This window comes from Brienomyrus brachyistius, chromosome 11, assembly GCF_023856365.1.
Source record: "Brienomyrus brachyistius isolate T26 chromosome 11, BBRACH_0.4, whole genome shotgun sequence".
Taxonomy (NCBI): domain Eukaryota; kingdom Metazoa; phylum Chordata; class Actinopteri; order Osteoglossiformes; family Mormyridae; genus Brienomyrus; species Brienomyrus brachyistius.
This window is the reverse complement of record NC_064543.1, coordinates 21,631,208-21,646,663: the sequence shown is the minus strand read 5'-3', so window position 1 is coordinate 21,646,663 and position 15,456 is coordinate 21,631,208. Positions and strand designations below refer to the sequence as shown.

Sequence of the window (15,456 nt, the reverse complement as noted above, 5' to 3'; positions counted from 1 at the left end):
TGGAGGAAAATAAACTTGGCTCCTCTTCCAGGCAGGTTTGCAACAGTTCCAGTTGTTGTCCACTGTTTTATTATTTTCCTAACAGTAGAAATGGGCATTTTCAGGCGAGTAGCTATTTTTTAATACCCATTCCCTAAGTTATGAAGGTCAACACACTTCTCCCTCATTTGGTCTGTGTTTCTCTTTTCTTTCCCATGTTGATGGATGACTAAGGGAATTTTGGCTCAGTGTCACCTGATGTTTGTATCTCTGTTAACCAGGAAGTTATGGATTACAGCTTCCTATTCACTCCACTCACCTCAAAGATGTACAATTTACAGGGGAAACATGCTTCAGTTACATTGTATGCAATATAATTTCCAGGGCTGCCAATAATCATGACACATGTTTTTATTAAAGATGATTATTTCTTGATGAAGGATTTTTTTTTCTTGGAATAAATTTATGTTAATTAAAGGTTGGATTTTTCTCAATTTTTCAGTGTAACATGATGCTTCACCAAAAGGTGGATTTTTTCTAACCCTTTTTACAAATCTTTACAAGGGGTGCCAGTAACTGTGGAGGGCTCTGTATTTAAATAATTTATCTGTCTGATTCATGGTCAAAATGTCTTTTAAGCCTGTCAGGGGATTGGATTCTGACTACCTGCCAATTTTGCCAGGGACGGGTCTGTCTGCTTTGGAATTTGTATGAGAAGCGCTTGCTAATCGCAGAGATGATGAAATGTGTGTCGGAATCCCAGCTCCGTGGGTGCTGCTTCCGGAAAGGTCTCTGCTGGTTTTTATCAATCCAGAGCTTTTCTCCTGTGCTGGACCAGAAAAGAGGCTACCACAGTATGCAGAGGCAGCAGCACGCATCAGAGGCAGTAGCAGGCATCAGAGGCAGCCTTTCCTGCTGCTGCAGGGTCTCCCCAAGCCAGCCAAGCCAACTGTTCATCCAGCAAAAGTCACAGCAGCACATGGACAGCTGTTGTGAAACAGCACCAGCCAAAGGCGGTTGCCTGTCTGGCCGGACCACAGCATTCAGGATTCATCATTTTGGTTTGAAGATTTGGTAAAAGTAATGTTATAATAAACATTGTCATTACTGTGAATTAAGTGATTGTAATGAGTATACCAGATAGTGAATTTTTGAAAAAATATTTATAGAAATATAAATGTAGTATTTCCCCACTGTACTTGGTTTGAATAAAACCTCATAAAAGTTTTGTGTCAAAATGAATTATCCACTAAATGTGCCACATGTTAAATGGTATGACAGTTACCCACAGAATACAATTAAGGAGATAAAATGGAGATGCTTTTCCAGAATGTGACTGACATGCCATGTGTATGGTAATTTACATTCACCATAAAATAGCTACACTGTGACAGAAAAGGCTAGACAAGAATGCTATTTAAGTTACCCACTGTTGAAGAGCTGAATACTATATTAACTTGTCAAAACCGCAATGGAATCATAAAACATTTTTTTTTTGCTTTCCAAAAAGCAGAGTGAGAAGGGGGGGATTAAATGAGGGTTATTTTTCAGATTCAGATACCTGTTTGGAATAAAACAATGAGGCGTGAATGTCACGAAACCAGACACTGTAGAACAGGAAACGGATCTTGGGGCCGTTTGTCCGTGAAGGAGCCGCTGATGCAATAAAGCGATGAAATTCATGAGGGAGAGCGTCCGCGTTACAGAAGGCATAGTTCATTACTTTAATTCAAAACATACGATACAAACAACATTTTCTTGTACAGAAAATTGCATCCATAATCTTGAACAAGGTCATGAAAACCAAATATGAATGTTGAGCAAATTCAAAAGCACATCTGAAAGCAGCTGTCCACAGTCGTGGTCATTTTCCAAAAATGTATGGTTTGAAGGCATCTTCGCAAATGCCAGCCTTTGCCCCCCCCCCCCACACAACAGCAGGTAGGTCTTCAGTGTGCAGAGTGCACAGACAGGCAGACCCTTTTAAGGATGGATGGTGAACTGCTAGTGACGAAAACTGCACTCGGATGCTGTCTATGCTAATGAGTCACACAGAACTCCCAGTAAAAAGATTTATTTTAATGACATTTATTTAAATAGTACAGTCAGTCTTTTGTTTGTAGGAACTGTTAACACATGAAAGCAACGGGGTTCAAACCCACTTCCCAGAATGTCTTAGAAACAAAAGAAAGTCTATAGATGGTTCACGCTTTGGTGAAAGGAGGCATCCTTTAACTGTGCCACCAGAACTAAGCATTACGTTTTCCTCCCAGAATGCTGTGCCGCTTTCTGTCACGTCTGCCGGTTCAAAGACAAGCCCAAGCGGAGCACAGCTACACCCCTTCGGAGGGCTCTCCCAAACCCACACACACACACACACACTGAGGGGGGGGGTGTCCTCTTGTACCTTCCTGTGTAAACACAGCTCACATGGAATACAAAAGCATTACAGGATCTACCACAACATTTCTATAGGACTTCAGAAACCGCAATCAGACTCGAGAGCTCTTCTGACCAAACTGTGAAGCGTACTTGTGCCAAGCCGTTGGGCTTTTTATTCAAAGCATTGTTAGGGTTAGCAAGAAAATAAAACGTACAAAAAGAATGACATCATGGCCAGGACAGTTTGCAGTAGCATCTTCACCCTGCTTCAGCCTCGTTTCGGGACGGCAAGGTGCATCCTAACCTGTGCAGAAGAGGTCTCCTCCCCTTAGGTGAGTGAATGTCACTCGATAGGGAATCTGAAAAACTATGGGTAGTGTGCGATCTTTACACATTTGTTCAGGAAATGAACTAAGGAGTAAGTGACAGGGAAGGAATGCGCTACTTAATGCAAGCTCACTTAGGGTCACTCATGAAGGACTAGGGGCCATGTTTAACCAAACATCTACTGTAACAACCACCTGCTGTACAAAGAAGCGAGCAGAACAGAGCAGATGACACCTACAGAGCGCCTCCCGTCTGTGGGCGTTATCAATGCAGTAAAGCGCAGCCTTTAGTGGGTCATATTTGGCATATCTGAAACTCCAAAAGGAAAAACACACACAGCTCACTCTCTGGAGAACTAGCTGCTAATGGAGATGGACGGGGACAGGATGGGATTCGGAGTCTGGGATAGAGATCAGTCAACCTCCCATCCGCCAGATTTAAAAAAAAAAAGAAAAAAGAAAAGAAAAAAAAAACAAAAAGCAGGGAGAAATACTTAAACTGCACAGCAAATATACATCTTTTGAATATTTGTAAAGAATAAATATTTTTTTAAATTTAAAAATGATGCAGACACGTGCCACGCTTGCTGTTTAACTTCCATGCATATGCATTATTTACAAATTGAAAAATACAGATCTGCTTGCTTCACACGTCAAAAGGTGCGACCCCGTACAATCATCCCGTGGACATTCGGCACCCCGGAGCACGGCGGCTGCGGCCAAGGTGCTTAAAGCGGCGTCTCCAGGCTCCATTTTACACCCAAAGATGCAGAAAATAAGTCAAAACAACAGAACGAAAGCCACAAAGAAGTGGATCTAAGGGATGGAGTTACAACACAGGCCCAGGGGGAGGGAAGGGGGAGATGGGGGATGGGGGGGGGGTCACGCGCCACTCTGCTGCTAGCAATACTGTTGTACAGTTAATATATTTAATATTTTGCCTTTTATTTCAATATAATCTGCTTTGAATAAACAAAAATGGGGGAAAAAGATGCATTATTGGATAGAAGAGCAGAGGTGCACGCAGAGGCCAGTGCTGCCAACTGTAATCGCATTCAGCACTCTAGATTCATTTCCAAGGAGTTCATGGTGCTCAGTTCATCCTCAATCCTCTATGTACTCCCAGAGGTCCTTCTCATAGCCTTCATGAACATGCTGTAGCAACACTCTCCGTCGGCTCTCACAGTATCTGAGGGGGAGGGGGAGGCCTGTTAGGGGCTCGGCGGAGCCTCATGCAGGAGGCCCTCACCACAATGTGATGGAAACAACCGGACATGCACCCCCTCGACATGGACCAGCTGAGATAAGACTGAAATTTCTTTGCCCAGTAGTAACAAATACAACAGAGGATAACGAGGTGGGTAAAAAAATGCAACTGCCTATCAGCACAATGAAAGTGATTCCGGTGACACCTCCCCTTTAAACAGATGCCTTGGTAGGAGAATAGTACTCGCCCCCCAAATATATGGGCCCCCATACTGACCTGTATTTATCCTGTACTTTCTGCTTGATATCCTGCAAAGAATCTTGGGAAATATCCCTCTCCAGGTATCCAGACAAGACCTCTGTGGCGTTTTCCAGGTCAGCTTGATTATTCTGGAATAAATGAAAAGTGCCTGTTTTCAAAGGGCTACTTTTATTTTATGCGACCCACATTAGTTAGATGAATTTAAAGACGTGCAAGGTAATTGGGATGTTAGTGTTTCAGCAATTAAGTTAAATAAGTTTCTACAAATCAGTATATCCATCCATTCACATTCTCACCATCTGACCAGAGTTAGAGGGGGTTGGGAGCCTGTTCCGGGCAGCACAGGGCACAAGGCGGGGGGGGGAACACCATGCGAGGGACTCCAGTCCATCACAGGGAACACACAAGCACCCAATCACACACCATGGGAAATATACAAATTGAAAATTCAGGGATGTAGTTAAAAAACAAATTGAAAATAAAAATGACAAGCAGAGAACATGCAAACTACAGACAGAGATGTGGGGTTCAAACCCCCAACTCATGAGGTACCCTGCAAATCAGCACAAGAGGCAGGAGGGTAAAGCCCGGACTGCATTTGGCCACTTCAGCGTGGGACTTACCTCAAAGATGATGGACTGATTGTTCTTCTTGAGGTAGAACGCGAAGACGTAGGTGAACATGAGCGTGGAGCGGCACTGGCACAGGACATCCACGGCCTTCTTCAGGAACTGCACCTCGATCCATGACATGTTATGCTGCTGCATCTCCTCCATCTTCTGCTTGACCTGTGCGTACAGCTTGTGCTCGAAGCGCAGGCTCTGCATGTGATTCATGTAGCGGTTGCAGTAGAAGAGGTAGCGCTGCAAGGCGGCCCTGGAGCGCTGCAGAGGACACAGGGCATTGGTGAGGGCTGGGACACACACACACACCCCCACTCCGAGCAGGGGGACACGGGGCCTTAGTGAGGGCCAGGCACGCGCACACACCCACTCCAAGCAGGGGGACACAGGGCCTTAGTGAGGGCCAGCATACAAACCCACTCCAAGCAGGGGGACACGGGGCCTTAGCGAGGGCCAGGCACGCACGCACACACACACACACACACACACACACACACACACACACACACACACACACACACACACACACACACACACACACACACACACACACACACACACACACACACACACACACACACCACTCTGAGCAGGGTGGGAAATGGGTACCTCTTGGGCGTCTCTCGCTGCCTTTGCATCGTCTTCATTGTAGCGATTGCAGTTGTACCTACAAAGTCACACAGTCCCTCAATACAACAGACAAGAATAATACAGGAGACAGCAAGGTTGCATTATAAAGTCAGGCAAACAAAGCCATGGGTCATGACGTGTATGTGACGAGGGAAGGGGCTTGACAGAGTGACAGAGGTGTCCAAGCCAAAGTGCCGGGCTAATACACACCCCTCACCCTGAAAACGTGGGAATGCAAATGAGTCAGGAAACTGATCAACAAACAAGACTGACGGGAAAATGGTCTCTTCATGGCTGATATCAACCAAGAGTAACTGGTGAAAATTTGATGGGAAGAAAAAAAAAAAAAAAAAACAGCTGCAATTTAAGTTGCAAGGATGAAAGCACTCATACAAAGAGTGAATCACATCCTTGCCCAAACTGCAAAAAGTCAAACGCTCATTTAGTTTTACAGCAAAGAACTCAAACATCAGGTCAGATGCCAGTATTCAGCACAGAACCATTGTTCTTCACATTTTATCGCAGGAAATAAAGAACGTGAATGAGTACAGAGGAAATGAAACTGAACAGATGTAAATTAAGCAAGATGAAGGTGGAGGGAGTCTGGTGGATGATGCAGCATTCAGGCCCAACACGACACAGCATAAAGCACCAGATCAGGGAATTGCAACGTACCAGGCAGACCCGTGTGGCTCCCAGGGGCCCAGGCAGACCCAGCAGAACTCTGCTTTGCAATTCTGGTTGCGGCAGACCATGTGATTGCAGCCTCCGTCCTTCTCGATGGTCACGTGGCATTTCGGGCATTCCTAACAACACGAGGCACGGTCAACCCTGTGGCTCAGCAAGCCCCGCCCCTAGCGCAGCAAGGACGACATTGGCACCCACCTTTGTGTTTGCCGCGATCCAGTTCGAGGTTTCACTGTCGTCGTCACACTTCTTGATCCATTTCCTCAGCCACTGCAAGCGAGCCATGCAGAACAGGTCAGACTCAGCGACAGGTACTGAGGGTCAGGCTGCTTCCAGCAAGGAACATGAGCAGAACCCAGCCTCAGTGATACCTCTTCATGAGCAACGTACAAAAGGTGCGATGGGCATCAAATCTCCAGTCACCCCAAACTTGACTTTGTGTTCAGGTATAAAACAAATGCAAAGTATTGTGGGAGGTTTCTCTTCACCGCACAAACACACAGGCTGGTTCTTTGAAGCCTCAGAATGATAAATACAGGCAGAAATCAAGGCTCTTGCTTGTGTGGACAAAACGCCTTTAGATGAAACAGCACACAAAGGCTTTAAACAAACCAGACTACAGTAAATCTAAGCGGTTTTAAAAAAGTAAAAGTGACACTCCACCCAAAAATGGAAGATGTTTGCCAATGAAAGATCTAAGTCTGTAACCACATAAGCAGCACATTAACACCCGCTAGTGTAAAGCTGAACACACCTTGCACTTTACAGGATCGTGCCAATTCTCTCCACAGTTGAAGCTGCAGGAGGAAAGAAAACACATTTTCCAAAGATAAGACTGATTAGTTTATGACAAATAAAGCATGCTTAGAGGGTTAAGCGAAACCAAATTAACGAAAATACGGTGGTTAATAGAAATTTAATACATATAACATTCCGGCATTCCAGGTGCTGCAACCCTTCAGTTTCAAAATCTAATGTAAGTAGTTCCTGCAAAAAAAGCAAAAACTCAAATGATCGCCTACAAATTAAATCATAGTATACAGTCCTCTTGGGAGAAGGGTCAGATGTCCACCAAACATGATCTTGGATACCCACCTTGTACCTTGGGGCCAACAAGCGCTACAAGATGAACTCCTACAGATTCCCCACAATGTAAGAAATCTACACCAATTGAACAGAGTTCCATAGAAGGTTCAGTTTCATACTATTATGTTTAATTCTGGGCAAGTCCAAGCTCAGCCAGAAGCACCAGCTGTGTCCTGGTTTAGGTCTCACCATCTCTGTGCTGAGAGAGACCCCTTACCAGAACTGACGGCCGCATTTGCATCTCACGGGTTTCGCATCAGGGTACTGGACTTTGACGACGTGGTGGCAATCTGGCGCTGGACACCATTTTAACAGTCGATTGCACTGGGAAAGGAGCACACAGGGAAGGCAGAGGGAAACTGCAATCATCTGTGTGTTTACATATCAGCTGTGTGCTGAGTTTTAGTGTTAAGCAACAATTTAAATTAATATAGTGTGCTATTAAAAATAGGATCCTTACCTCTACAAAACTATTAGTGATCAAATGTTGATACTTCAGTTTCACTTTCGAATCTGTTATCAGTCGCCTTAAAAAGAAAACGGTCACATGACTTGAGATTTATTGAGCATTTTGCAGAGATGAGTACAGCAGTGCATCTAGAAACCTGGCTTCCCTCAGACATACGCAAGTCTCAAAGCAGAAAGTGCACGTAAAAAACACCACAGGTTACACTTGAGTCCCTCAGCCCCAGGAACCATGTAATGCACTGGCTTCTCTCTTTAAATAAAGGGTGCATCATTCGGGTTATGGAGAAATTACTACAACCCCCCCCACCCCCACACAAAAAAAACAGGAGTGAATTTCAGATCTGTTGCTTGTGTAGCCTTCAGCTGTGATGAAGAGCTTAGTTTAGTCAAATAATGACAATGTGTGAGCAGCTGCACTAATATTTTGGTTAAATAAGACATTATACTAAGCTCATTCCTCATTGGTTACTTCACATTTTAAGACCATTTCTTTTTCTCTGGATGGACACCAACTGACTTTTATTCAACACAATACCTCAAATTTCACCTTTTCCTCTTTTAGCACTGACAAAATGAGCCTGTACCACAGCTGTAATGTTACGGGATCTCTGGGCCAACAACAGCAGCAGGGGCTGCCAAGAGCAACATTTCTATAACTGCTTTTGGTGCCTGCAGATACAGCATCCGATATCCTATCAGGCACAAACAAACCAATGTGTCTTCAGTTAGCCAATAAAACACACGGAGTTAAGGTTCCTCCTAATGCCAATCATACCTACTGCCATTATCATCATTTTGGCATTTTTGGATATTTTCATCAGGGACTGCAGAATAAAAAATTATTCTAAACAAAACCGAAACGAACAATGCTGCCCTAGAGTCTTAAAATGCATTCCTGATCTGAGCAATGCGCATTTGGACCAGAACCGTGACTGCTTGTACTGCCACTCTGCCTTAACGGGTTTCCGTCCTTTAAGGGACGAATGACAACATAAAAGAAACTCCCACGTTCTTCCATTCATTCCAAACATGGCTGGGCCAGTTTCTATAGACAAGAGCGTGGCAGCGTCGCCACCCATGAGGCCAATTTTGTTTTCCTTCAAAGAAGTGAAGAGGGGCTGTGGTCAGTGACCCTACATGACACAGACTTGAACCCAGCTCAACCTTAGCCAGCCTGGGGTAGATCCACGGTCCAGTGACTGGCTCAACGCGATTTCCTGGATGCTGTGATATTCAACCAGTACCATCTTCTTTTCCAAGTTTCATGAAGACCCATCAAATGACACAGCGTACCACTGACAGATTGATACAAGTGCAAATCCACAATCTCATGTGGTGAGAACTTATTTAAATCCAGCCAACATACATTGTCACAAAAAAAGTGACGTACTGGTTTCACAGTAATGAATTGGATTAAGTGTGTACACAACGTTATATTACACACCTGAATCCCTACAAAGACTTTAGCCCAAATGTACATGAAACATTACAGGATAGTAATGATGTCCCAAAGGAGTGGCAAGTACCACTACTGGTCTGGTATGATTTATTTAATTCCAACAGTAAACTGCTGAGTGCATAAATACTTACATGACTGTGTTGTCATCTACCAGAATATCACAGCTGTGAGCAGGGCAGGAAATTGTCTATGAGGGAGGGAGAAAGGATTTATGTTAACATATTTATGTTAACTGCAGTAAGACATAAGAACATACAAGTAGTTACAACAGCTTCTACTGCTCTCAAACTTCTCTTACAGAACCTCAGGCAGAAACCACCGGTGTATGCAGTGTATGTGTACACATGTATGTGTGTGTGCATGCGTGCGCACAATCTCGCAGGTTCATCTGTCACTGATCTTCACTCCCTGCTCATGGTTCAGATTCTCCCACAGCATCTGAGCTAGATATTTGAAATGACAGCCAAGCGCCTGACATACAGCCCATTTTATACAGGCAGCAAAGCAATGTTGAAAAGACATGGAACTACTTATCAGAGAAGATTAAAGGTTAAACATTCTGAGAGGTTACATGCTTACTGTCCTCTGCAGGGGTCAGCAGCATAGCTGCCTTTAGGTTAGCACTAGCAGCCCACCCCGTATCAGCCAGCACACCCATTTAACGTCACACTCAAGACCAGAAGTACTGGTAAATGGGGGGGGAGACACTTGAAATGCAAATCTCACCTGTCCCATTCCCTCCTCAATGATTTTGGTTGTCAAGTAGTCACCCCAACACTGCATGCAGAACTTGTGCCCGCACTCCAGTCCAGTGAAGTACTACAAGAACAGCACACACACATTTTACAACTATGCAAAAAAAATACTGCTTTAAGAATTATTTACAAATGCTTAAGTATTCGGAAATTGTGACAAACATCCAACAAAACGTAAGCAGCAATTCAGATATGAACAACTGGCCTGGCTCTGAAGGCAGTTAAATTCCAGTGCAGCCAGCTTAAATGACAGTTCTCAGGTTCAAAATAAACTAGTGATTTCATTATTATTCCCTTTGGGAATATAATTTATTATATATATTACATATATATTATTTATATATAATATTGTATATTATATATTTATATATATATAATATAAAGCTTGGGAAGGCAACATTTAAGCACCACAGCTTAAAAAGTAGCAGGACAAAAATAAGAAATTGAAAATTATTGAGATACTTGCTTTGAAGACGAAACTAGAATTTATAATGGCAAACATCTAACAAAATGTGCAAATACCTCTACAATTATTTTACACTGACCAATTCTGCAGGGCTATGTACTGAAAGAAAAAAAAGGTCAACGCATTTCTATAACTTAACCAACAGATGATCAGACAAAAAAACGGTATAAGCTCACTTTGATAGCTAAAGAAAAGGGAAAAAAAAACCTTGGTTAAAATGAAGATGAAAACAGCAAAATAAATACTCACTGAATTTGGATAGTTCAGGTAACAGATCTGACAGGGCATATCTTGTGCCGAAGACCTCGTGGTCATCAAACGTGCTCGAGATTTCTTACTAGGGTTTATAACGTGACATTCTGAGAAAAGCTTATCCAGATTTCCATCAAAATACCTGTGAGGGAAAATACTGCATGAATATAACTAAGTGCTAGTAATAACTACCACAAAATCAAACACCATCCTGTTTGGCAGCATTCACATAAGGAGCCCAATGAAATATTGACAAACTTAAACTGCATGCTTTAAAGTTCGATCACCAAAGGAAAAGGGTTCCAAACCTTAAAAGGTTGCCATAAAACAAGTCAGAAGGACTAAATAACTGGAGTGTTGAAGGCAAACATTCTATATTTAGAGGAATTAATTTATTAAGCTCCAGAATTGATATCGAAAGCAGAAATGCCATTAAAGCTCAGGGATCCAAAAGAAGCAAAAGTAAAACTCGCCTTTCCATCAGCTTTTCCTTGTCCCAGTTGAAATGGCTAAGTAGTATTCTTGTTATAGTCGCAGGGTTCTACAAAGAGGAAAATCACATCCCAATCAATTTATGTCAGAAACCTTCAGAGAAGATTTGACAGTATGGCTTACAGCCATCACTATATTTGACTTGTCGTAATGTTTTGTGTCAAACAAAGGCTCACCAACCCAACATTAGAGCCGTTAAAATGAAAGCAACGCTGTGGCATATGCTGTTTGTTCACGTCCAAGGACAGGAAGTGCTGAGACACTCCTGACTAATATGCTTAAGCGAAACCACTCCAGGGAGAGATCCAGCTGCAAAAACAGGACATTTTAAGTTGTTTTGGAAAAACACAACAGCTATGACACCCCTAATTTCCCCTGGGGGATTAATAAAGTTTATCTAGGCAACAAGTAAAAGGTGCACCCGATAACTGCACTGCACTGGTAACCTTTAAAAGCAAGCCCTTTTGTATTGACAGTAAATCAGGAATGCACATTCATGAAGTGTGTTCATGTATTCAAGGAAACAAGTTCATTTTCAATTGATTTCCAAAAACACACACCTACCAGAAGCAGGAACACAGTCTAAATATCTGAGGGGGAAACATTTTCTCTCAACATGCACAGGTTTGCAATTCGGAATTACTGTGTAAACAAAACACTTGCTGGCCACAACCTGCAGGGAGCCACTTAACTGCACCACCAATTAAGGGGAATCCCAAGCAAACAGAATTAGGTTCTACATGATGATCAGAATCATTCCACATAGACCTCAAAGAATTTATACTTCATCACAAGAAACAATAGGAGCCTCTGATGTCTAGCTCAGTTCACCACCATGCTCATTTTCCACATAAAGCACATGACCAGCAAAACATATGCATCTAAACAGTAAATTGAATATCCTTCTGATCAACACCTCAGCGTGCTCTGGATGTATTCTTTAAATGTGTTTCTCTTGAACATCCCTTAGTCATTGAAGAACAGCCCCCTCAAGGGGTGTTTTGAATCTTCATCGCTCCATGAATCAGCAGTACTCTTCCAACTAAGGAGTTCTAAGGTGACTGAAGAGTGGGCCAGCTTCCAACAACCAGAGGCCATCCACAAGCCAGGACACAAAACATGCAAAGCAATTAAAATACTGGTGTGGTGGAGATTCCCACTGCAGTAAACTCAGGAATCACCACATCAAACTAATGAATTTTGTTATAATTTATCAAATGGCAAGAATATATTTCAGAAACAAAACTTTGGCGCTCAACTGGCACTGACCTATATTATGAAATGAACAAGCTATTCTTATAATCACATAAGCGGTACAGGAAAACTAGACATGCATGTCCTCCACAAGCAAAAAAACACCAATATCCAAGGCTAAAAGCTGTTTTAAAAAAGTAAATGGCAGCTGACCAATTTGATTTTTTAAGATAATAGGGATATACTTAAGAACTATTTTCCTAGAATGATATCTGTACTGAACCCATAGAGGTTGTGGAGATAACATAATTCAGGATAAAGGACTTTTGTTATACTCATAGGTCAGATAAGTCAAGAGATGGTAAGAAACGGTGGAACCGAATTTCCTTTAGGTAGGATTGCAGAGTTCTGTCTAGTTCCAGTAAGACGCACTATTAAGTAGTTGAACAAATAACTTGGCTTGGTTTCACCCTTTACAACGTGTAATTAATGTGTACCGAAATTTCAGAAAAATATAGTGGAATACACTCAAAATGATCTAAGAAAGGTACAGGTACTAAGGTGAAACTCGAACATTTGTGGTAAATGGCCTGATATATTTTGAGACAGATACAAACTTATTCACTGTAGATGAGCTGAGACCGGAACAGGGCCTTAAAAGTGCGTGGTTTGTTTTATGTGGTAGAAAGGACGATGGTGGATTAGGGCATTTAGTATCTTTAGATTGTTCACGCACCGGCAATCGGAAAGCTGCGCGGCGGCCGCAGCCCAACTTTGAAGGCCCAGATCTACTGCCGGAATATGGGTAGCAGGCCTGGTGGGGATTGGGCCATTGAAGGATCGCAGGGAAAACCTTTAAACGCCACATCGTCGTTTACAACACACATTTATCTGGCCTGTACGGTTCAAACGCCCCGGGATGGACATGATAGCCATAGCATGTTAGCTCGTACCATTCTCATCTTAATACTTATTCTGCAAACGCAGTGGGTGTTAATCTGTGTAAAACACCAGACAGTACCGGCCGATATTTACGAGCTGGCTAGTTAGCTACACTAGCAGGACGTCAAACATTGGGACCGCGCCGTAACAAACTCTCAGTGTGCTGACAGCGGCCGTTAAACGCTGCAACTCGTCCACACTTCCCACTCCCAGCACCGTCAGGGCTCCCGGTAAAATGCGCACCGATAAATTGTCCGGTTTATTCCGCCACCAACATGCCAAGGCCTCCGCCATATTGTCGGTGGGTCGAGCCTGCTAGCTGGCTAGGGCTAATCGGGGGTCGCTAGCCGGGTTAGCGGGGGACTTTAATCGTGTAACAACACCACACAGTGTGAGCACTACACCGCTGGCTACCTGAACCCCACAGAATGAGAACCGAACCCGCAGTTTACAGGCTGTAAGAGGTCGGGAAAATGATCAGCGGGCTACCCGAGTACAGCTCCTAATCTGAAGGCACTTTCGGCTTAATAAACAGCATAGTACGCCTTCGATAAAGCCCGACTAGGGAGATCCATCCAATCAGTCTCACTTCGTTTAGCAGGCTCGCTAGAGAACACCGTAAACACATCCAGAAAACAGTGGAATCCCCGGCTGCCAGACAGTAGCTCGCAGACGAGCTAACCCACACAGACCAGGGCTGCGGCAGAACACCCACTTCAGGTGGGGCTAGCCGTCCCAACAGCCCCGGCACAGGCCAGATTTGCGCCGAGGCCTACCACTTCCCCACATCCCCGGCCTTTCCTGCGGTTCGCTCGCCGAAAACACCTCACCTGGATGACCTCGTTGACCTCCCGGATACACTCCACCATATGCTGCAGAATCTGTTCGGCCGTCAGTACTTCGAAGCGGTAGTCCTCCTCGTCCTGACCGGGCCCCAGGCCGCTGCCCCCATTCTCCCCGCATTCGTCTCGCTCACCACCGGCCACGACGGGGTCGACGAGCTCTACGTCCCCGATCTCCAGGGTGTCGTCTTCGGGCTCCTCTTCGTTGCTGTCTTCGCTACACTCCTCTTCCTCATCGTCGAATTCATAATTGTAACCCTCGTCCGAGTCCATAACTAGTGTTTGATGTGAGGTTTCAGCGTTTGCCGGACACGAATATAAAAGAAACGGACAGAGACACAAACACAGCAGAGAAAGATGACAGGAGCGGGCTTCGGACTTACAGCCGCAGAGGAACAACAACACAGGCGCCGCCGCCGAGCCAACAAAGGGACGCGGCGTCATGAACCGACGGCGAGCCTACGTCACGCGGCACGGCGCGAGGGAGCCGGTACGGTCCGCCGCTTCTAGAGAAGCCGGTGGCCGGCCAGCCTGCATGAGGGTTTAGTTAGAAATATAATAATATTTAAATTTTACTATTAACATGTAGTTGAGGGGGAGAGTACATTGAAGTTCTGAGATATAACAGGAGAAGACAAAAATCAGGGTAACATTAAAAATATGTATGACAATAATACATTGTTACATTATTTAAAATCTAAGTTATGTTACATAAAAAAAAAAAAAAAAAAAAATCAACTGGCCCTTGGAGGTAAAATATTATTCAAAAGATAAATTGCTTACTACCAGAAACCCTAACCAAGACAAGTTAGTTGGATAGAAACCTTAATATTATTAGATGCTGTTACTGACTCTGAATTTGAGATACACCTCTGGCCTGTTAGCCCCGATTGCCCCTGCTGACTTAAGTCCTTGAACTAGACAGTTTCATTCTACCAGTTTCCAACATACAGTGTGTTTAACTGCATAAAAGCAGTGTAGATGAGGGAAGTTCATTTGGGATTCAACATGTGACCAAAGGTAGTATCTAATTAGGAGAAATTATTCAGATTCTTAAATCCATCCATTGTCCAATCTCTTCTCCAATAAAGGAGGGCTGGAGCATATCAGAGGTAGGGCACTGTTTCTCAAAGGAGCACAAATGAGTACCATCTGGGGGGTCACCAAGGACTGGTTTGAGAAACACTGGTATAGGGCACCTGGACATGGTGCTTGTCCTAAACTACTTATCGCACCTTCAGCAGAAACAATATTTGGAAATTTCGGACTCACTTCCTCCTGCCAGTACAAGTCAGTCAGATGAGCCGGTCATCCTGACAAAAGCCAGCTGGTCATCATCAGTGCAGCTACCTGCTACCAGGCTAATCAGCCTGCAAGGCCGTCCCCCTTCCCAAGGCTCAGCTCC

General features: G+C 43.9%; 1 protein-coding gene across 1 annotated transcript; it reads right to left on the bottom strand.

Moving 5' to 3' along the window:
• Nucleotides 1-2,043: 2,043 nt before the first annotated feature.
• Nucleotides 2,044-14,551, bottom strand: LOC125751804 (E3 ubiquitin-protein ligase arih1). Its single transcript, XM_049031084.1, has 14 exons — nucleotides 14,040-14,551; nucleotides 11,055-11,122; nucleotides 10,579-10,723; nucleotides 9,835-9,927; nucleotides 9,240-9,295; nucleotides 7,642-7,708; nucleotides 7,399-7,505; nucleotides 6,850-6,892; nucleotides 6,294-6,365; nucleotides 6,084-6,214; nucleotides 5,388-5,445; nucleotides 4,779-5,039; nucleotides 4,171-4,283; nucleotides 2,044-3,876 (listed from the first exon to the last, which is right to left on the bottom strand). The coding sequence occupies exons 1-14, from the start codon at nucleotides 14,493-14,495 to the stop codon at nucleotides 3,792-3,794; spliced, it is 1,755 nt and encodes a 584-aa protein (XP_048887041.1). The 5' UTR covers nucleotides 14,496-14,551; the 3' UTR covers nucleotides 2,044-3,791.
• Nucleotides 14,552-15,456: the final 905 nt, after the last annotated feature.